The sequence below is a fragment of the Chiloscyllium plagiosum genome, unplaced genomic scaffold (genome assembly GCF_037043375.1).
Source record: "Chiloscyllium plagiosum isolate Xiang-an unplaced genomic scaffold, Cpla_swu_hap1 HiC_scaffold_160, whole genome shotgun sequence".
NCBI classification, from domain to species: Eukaryota; Metazoa; Chordata; class Chondrichthyes; order Orectolobiformes; family Hemiscylliidae; genus Chiloscyllium; species Chiloscyllium plagiosum.
Genome location: NW_028270299.1, coordinates 175282 through 182059, shown reverse-complemented (window position 1 = coordinate 182059; position 6778 = coordinate 175282). Strand labels below are relative to the sequence as shown.

Here is a 6778-nt window from a genome sequence, read left to right as displayed (position 1 = left end):
ATGAACGTGGTGTGCCCCCCAGGGTCGGGGGGCCCAATTCGCCGTCTGAACCAATTCGATGAGCGGTTCAACTCTTTGCCGACGCTGGCTGACCTCACGGCCTGCCTGCGGATCAGCTCCTTCGACAGCGCGCCCTATGCCCTGTTCAGCAGGAACTCTTTCCGGTCCGCCATCGAAGGTAACCCTGACGCTCGGGTCAACACAGGCCTACCCATCGCCAATTCCCTACTCCCCCCGTCTGCCGCTGAGCCTGACTCAGCGATCCTGGTTGTGCACGCTGGGACTGCGCACTCCGCACGGAAACCCTTCCCCCATCCCCTACACCAGCCCAAACATCCCCTGGGGGGGGGGGGGAAGGTCTGCTGGACCCTGTGAGGGCTCAGTGGGTGACACTGCTGCCACACGGTGCCAGGGAGCCGAGATCAACTCCAGCCTTGGGCGCCTGCACTTTGCACGTCCTCCCTACTGCCTGCCTGCACTTTCTCCGGGTTCCCCCATAATCCAAACGTGTACGCGTTAGGGTGGGATCGGCCGTGGGGGAAATTGTCCCGTAGTGCCCAGGGATGTGCAGGTTAGGGTGGGATTGGTCGTGGGGAAATTGTCCCGTAGTGCCCAGGGATGTGCAGGTTAGGGTGGGATCGGCCGTGGGGAAATTGTCCCGTTGTGCTCAGGGATGTGCGGGTTGGCCGTGGGGAAATTGTCCCGTAGTGCCCAGGGATGTGCAGGTTAGGGTGGGATTGGCCATGGGGAAATTGTCCCGTAGTGCCCAGGGATGTGCGGGTTAGGGTGGATCGGCCGTGGGGAAATTGTCCCGTAGTGCCCAGGGATGTGTAGGTTAGGGTGGGATTGGCCGTGGGGATATTGTCCCGTAGTGCCCAGGGATGTACAGGTTAGGGTGGGTTGGCCGTGGGGAAATTGTCCCGTAGTGCCCAGGGATGTACAGGTTAGGGTGGATTGGCCATGGGGAAATTGTCCCGCAGTGCCCAGGGATGTGCAGGTTAGGGTGGGATCGGCCGTGGGGGAAATTGTCCCGTAGTGCCCAGGGATGTGCAGGTTAGGGTGGGATCGGCCGTGGGGAAATTGTCCCGTAGTGCCCAGGGATGTGTAGGTTAGGGTGGGATCGGCCGTGGGGAAATTGTCCCGTAGTGCCCAGGGATGTGTAGGTTAGGGTGTATTGGCCGTGGGGGAAATTGTCCCGTAGTGCCCAGGGATGTGCAGGTTAGGGTGGGATTGGCCGTGGGAAATTGTCCCGTAGTGCCCAGGGATGTGCGGGTTAGGGTGGGTTGGCCGTGGGGAAATTGTCCCGTAGTGCCCAGGGATGTGCAGCTTAGGGTGGGTTGGCCATGGGGAAATTGTCCTGTAGTGCCCAGGGATGTGCAGGTTAGGGTGGATTGGCCGTGGGGATATTGTCCCGTACTGCCCAGGGATGTGCAGCTTAGGGTGGGTTGGCCATGGGGAAATTGTCCCGTAGTGCCCAGGGATGTGCGGGTTAGGGTGGATTGGCCGTGGGGAAATTGTCCCGTAGTGCCCAGGGATGTGCAGGTTAGGGTGGGTCAGCTGTGGGGAAATTGTCCCGTAGTGCCCAGGGATGTGTAGGTTAGGGTGGGATTGGCCGTGGGGAAATTGTCCCCTAGTGCCCAGGGATGTGCAGGTTAGGGTGGATTGGCCGTGGGGAAATTGTCCCGTAGTACCCAGGGATGTGCAGGTTAGGGTGGATTGGCCGTGGGGAAATTGTCCCGTAGTGCCCAGGGATGTACAGGTTAGGGTGGGATTGGCCATGGGAAATTGTCCCGTAGTGCCCAGGGATGTGCAGGTTAGGGTGGATTGGCCGTGGGGAAATTGTCCCGTAGTGCCCAGGGATGTGCAGGTTAGGGTGTATTGGCCGTGGGGGAAATTGTCCCGTAGTGCCCAGGGATGTGCAGGTTAGGGTGGGATTGGCCGTGGGAAATTGTCCCGTAGTGCCCAGGGATGTGCGGGTTAGGGTGGGTTGGCCGTGGGGAAATTGTCCCGTAGTGCCCAGGGATGTGCAGCTTAGGGTGGGTTGGCCATGGGGAAATTGTCCTGTAGTGCCCAGGGATGTGCAGGTTAGGGTGGGTTGGCCATGGGGATATTGTCCCGTACTGCCCAGGGATGTGCAGCTTAGGGTGGGTTGGCCATGGGGAAATTGTCCCGTAGTGCCCAGGGATGTGCGGGTTAGTGTGGATTGGCCGTGGGGAAATTGTCCCGTAGTGCCCAGGGATGTGCAGGTTAGGGTGGGTCAGCTGTGGGGAAATTGTCCCGTAGTGCCCAGGGATGTGTAGGTTAGGGTGGGATTGGCCGTGGGGAAATTGTCCCCTAGTGCCCAGGGATGTGCAGGTTAGGGTGGATTGGCCGTGGGGAAATTGTCCCGTAGTACCCAGGGATGTGCAGGTTAGGGTGGATTGGCCGTGGGGAAATTGTCCCGTAGTGCCCAGGGATGTACAGGTTAGGGTGGGATTGGCCATGGGAAATTGTCCCGTAGTGCCCAGGGATGTGCAGGTTAGGGTGGATTGGCCGTGGGGAAATTGTCCCGTAGTGCCCAGGGATGTGCAGGTTAGGGTGGGATTGGCCGTGGGGAAATTGTCCTGTAGTGCCCAGGGATGTACAGGTTAGGGTGGATTGGCCGTGGGGAAATTGTCCCGTAGTGCCCAGGGATGTGCAGGTTAGGGTGGGATTGGCCGTGGGGAAATTGTCCCGTAGTGCCCAGGGATGTGCAGGTTAGGGTGGATTGGCTGTGGGATATTGTCCCATGGGAGGGAACACCTACTTTGTGCCAACCCCATCGATTCCCCACTTTCCCCAACTGGCACCCTCTCATCGCGATCCCCTCTCGACCACCTTAAAACCCATAGCGAGTCTCTGTCAATGCTCATTCGTGTCTCTCTCTCTCTCTCACACACACACACACACACACAGAGTCGTGCAGCACGCAAACAGGCCACGGCCAGTCCGTGCTGACCCTAATCCCAAACTAAACTCATCCCACACCTGCCCCAGCTCCTGGTCCATATCCCTCCCAAACCCTTTCCTGGTCACGTTCCTTATCCCTATGTCTTTCCCATGTTCCCACGTTCCCCCACGTCCTCAGGAAGGTCACCCCACGCCCTGTCTGTGTATAACAGTCGTCCCCCCCACCCCTCGTGTCTTTATTAAATGTCTCCCCTTAAAACTAGTCTTCAAATCCCCCCATCTGGGGGGAACAGACCTATCCCATTAACCCTATCCATACCCCCTTGTGATTTTATAAATCTCTTTTACCTCAGCCTCCGACACTCCAGGGTAAACAGCCCCAGCCTCTCCCTGTAGCTCACACCCTCCGTTCCCGGGAGGTAAATCTCTGGGGAGCCCTCTCCGGGTTCATAATCTCCTTGCCGTACCAGAACGGGACACAGTATTCCTGATGAGGCCTCACCAACGTCCCTGTCCTGCCTCAATGTCACGTCCCCACCTCCTGACACTCAAGGTTATGCACTTCAGTAAGGCGTTCCCCGCGGGAGACTGGTGAGCAAGGTTAGATCTCATGGAATACAGGGAGAACTAGCCATTTGGATACAGAACTGGCTCAAAGGTAGAAGACAGAGGGTGGTGGTGGAGGGTTGTTTTTCAGGCTGGAGGCCTGTGACCAGTGGAGTGCCACAGGATCGGTGCTGGGCCCTCTACTTTTTGTCATTTACATAAATGATTTGGATGCGAGCATAACAGGTACAGTTAGTAAGTTTGCAGATGACCCCAAAATTACAGGTGTAGTGGACAGCGAAGAGGGTTACCTCAGATTACAACAGGATCTGGACCAGATGGGCCAATGGGCTGAGAAGTGGCAGATGGAGTTTAATTCAGATAAATGCGAGGTGCTGCATTTTGGGAAAGCAAATCTTAGCAGGACTTATACACTTAATGGTAAGGTCCTGGGGAGTGTTGCTGAACAAAGAGACCTTGGAGTGCAGGTTCATAGCTCCTTGAAAGTGGAGTCGCAGGTAGATAGGATAGTGAAGGCAGCGTTTGGTATGCTTTCCTTTATTGGTCAGAGTATTGAGGACAGGAGTTGGGAGGACATGTTGCGGCTGTACAGGACATCGGTTAGGGGCCGCTGTTGGAATATTGCGTGCAATTCTGGTCTCCTTCCGATCGGAAAGATGTTGTGAAACTTGAAATGGTTCAGAAAAGATTTACAAGGAGGTTGGAGGGTCGGAGGATCTGAGCTACAGGGAGAGGCTGAACAGGCTGGGGCTGTTTTCCCTGGAGCATCGGAGGCTGAGGGGTGACCTTATAGAGGTTTACAAAATTGAGGGGCATGGATAGGGTAAATAGACAAGGTCTTTCCCCCTGGGGTGGGGGAGCCCAGAACTAGAGGTTTATAAAATCACGAGGGGGACATGGATAGGGTAAATAGACAAGGTCTTTTCCCCCTGGGGTGGGGGAGTCCAGAACTAGAGGGTTATAAAATCACGAGGGGGACATGGATAGGGTAAATAGACAAGGTCTTTTCCCCCTGGGGTGGGGGAGCCCAGAACTAGAGGGTTATAAAATCACGAGGGGGACGTGGATAGGGTAAATAGACTAGGTCTTTTCCCCCTGGGGTGGGGGAGCCCAGAACTAGAGGGTTATAAAATCACGAGGGGGACATGGATAGGGTAAATAGACAAGGTCTTTTCCCCCCTGGGGTGGGGGAGCCTAGAACTAGAGGGGCATAGGTTTAAGGTGAGAGGCAGAAAGGGACCTGAGGGGTAACGTTTTCCCCCAGGGGGGTGGTACGTGTGTGGAACGAGCTGCCAGAGGAAGTGGTGGAGGATGGTACAATGACAACAGCGTGGGGGGGACGTGAACAGGAAGGGTTTGGAGGGATATGGGCCGGCTGCTGGCTGAAGGGGGCTAGACTGGGTTGGGATATCTGGGCTAGCATGGACGGGCCGGGGCCCGAAGGGGTCCGTTTCCGTGCTGGACAGCTCTGCAGGCTGGAGCGAATTCATGCGGTCCTCCTGGGAACGGTCTTCGAGTCGAGGAAGGTGGGGGGGGGGGGGGGGGATGGGGGTGAAACTGAACCCGCGCACCTCCGTAATGTTGCCCCCCCCCCTCCCATTCCTCACCCGTGGTCCTCTGTCTCCCCGTGTCTGGCGCAGGATACTCGGACCCTCAGAACCCGGGCGAACAGAGCGTCGGAATGCACAACCTCATCCATATCTTCTGCGGCGGCACGCTCAACAATATCTTCGAGGCCAGCAACGACCCCCTCTTCGGACCCATCCACGCCTACATCGACATGTGAGTGACCGCGGCTCTCTCCCGCAGTTCCTGGGCGCTGGGGGGGGGAGAGAGAGAGAGAGAGTTGGGTGTGAGGGTGAGGCTATCTCCGAACGTGCCCTGGGAAGGCGAGGGGTGGGAGCGAGGGGACAATGCGATGTCCGATTTGTGTGGAAACTGTGTCCCAGAGCAAGCAGCCGGTGAGGGACGATAAAGGGGGAACTGTAGATGTAATGTATTTGGAGTTCCGAAAGGCACGTTAGAGTGTTCCCCTGTACACCCCCCCCCCCCCACCTCGCTGACCAGGAGAGTGTCCCCCTGTTCCTCTACGCTTCCCCCACTCGGTGACCGGGAGAGTATTCCCCTGTCCCTGCGCAGCCCCCACCCCAGGGCAGGGAGCGCCTGACCCTGTCTTTGTAGAGCACCAGAGAACGGGGCAGCGGGGTTTTGGGGGGGGGGGGGTGGGGAAGGGTCATTCAGAAAGGCATTCCCCACGCTGAGCTCGGCCTCCTCTCTGCTCCGTTCCCCACCCCCTTATCCAGGATCTTCGAGATGTGGATGAGAGGTCACCCGGGCAGCGTGTACCCGACGCAGGACGGGATTCCCTACGGACACCGCGGGGACGATTACATTGTCCCTTTCATTCCACTCTACCGCAACAGGGACATGATGCAGAGCTGCCGGAACTTCGGCTACGACTATGAGTTCCCCCGCGTCGAATGAGCGCTCGGTGAACGCGCCCTCCCCCTTTCCCCCGCGCACACACACACACACACACCCCCCACCCCCCCGCACACCCCACCCTCGCCCTGACCGGACGCAGACAGGAACTGGGCGGGCTCCCACCAGAGGGTCTTCGCTGCCTCGTCTCCCCTCCACTGGCCGGAACACAGAGACCCCGCTCTACCCTCCCCGCAGCAGCACACAGGGAGCTTTACTCTGTATCTGACCCCATGCTGTCCCTGTCCCTGGGATGGGGGGACGGTGTAGAGGGAGCTTTACTCTGTATCTGACCCCGTGCTGTCCCTGTCCCTGGGATGGGGGGACGGTGTAGAGGGAGCTTTACTCTGTATCTAACCCCGTGCTGTCCCTGTCCTGGGTGGGTTTGATGGGGAACAGTGTACAGGGAGCTTTACTCTGTATCTGACCCCGTGCTGTCCCTGTCCCTGGGATGGGGGGACGGTGTAGAGGGAGCTTTACTCTGTATCTAACCCCGTGCTGTCCCTGGGATGGGGGGACAGTGTAGAGGGAGCTTTACTCTGTATCTAACCCCGTGCTGTCCCTGTCCCTGGGATGGGGGGGACAGTGTAGAGGGAGCTTTACTCTGTATCTAACCCTGTGCTGTCCCTGTCTCTGGGATGGGGGGGACAGTGTAGAGGGAGCTTTACTCTGTATCTAACCCCGTGCTGTCCCTGTCCCTGGGATGGGGGGGGACAGTGTAGAGGGAGCTTTACTCTGTATCTGACCCCGTGCTGTCCCTGTCCCTGGGATGGAGGGACAGTGTAGAGGGAGCTTTACTCTG

At 58.0% G+C, this 6778-nt stretch overlaps 1 protein-coding gene across 1 annotated transcript; it reads left to right on the top strand.

Moving 5' to 3' along the window:
* Positions 1-5979, top strand: LOC148133961 (tyrosinase-like). Its single transcript, XM_087985724.1, has 3 exons — positions 1-178; positions 5136-5277; positions 5799-5979. The coding sequence occupies exons 1-3, from the start codon at positions 1-3 to the stop codon at positions 5977-5979; spliced, it is 501 nt and encodes a 166-aa protein (XP_087841850.1).
* Positions 5980-6778: the final 799 nt, after the last annotated feature.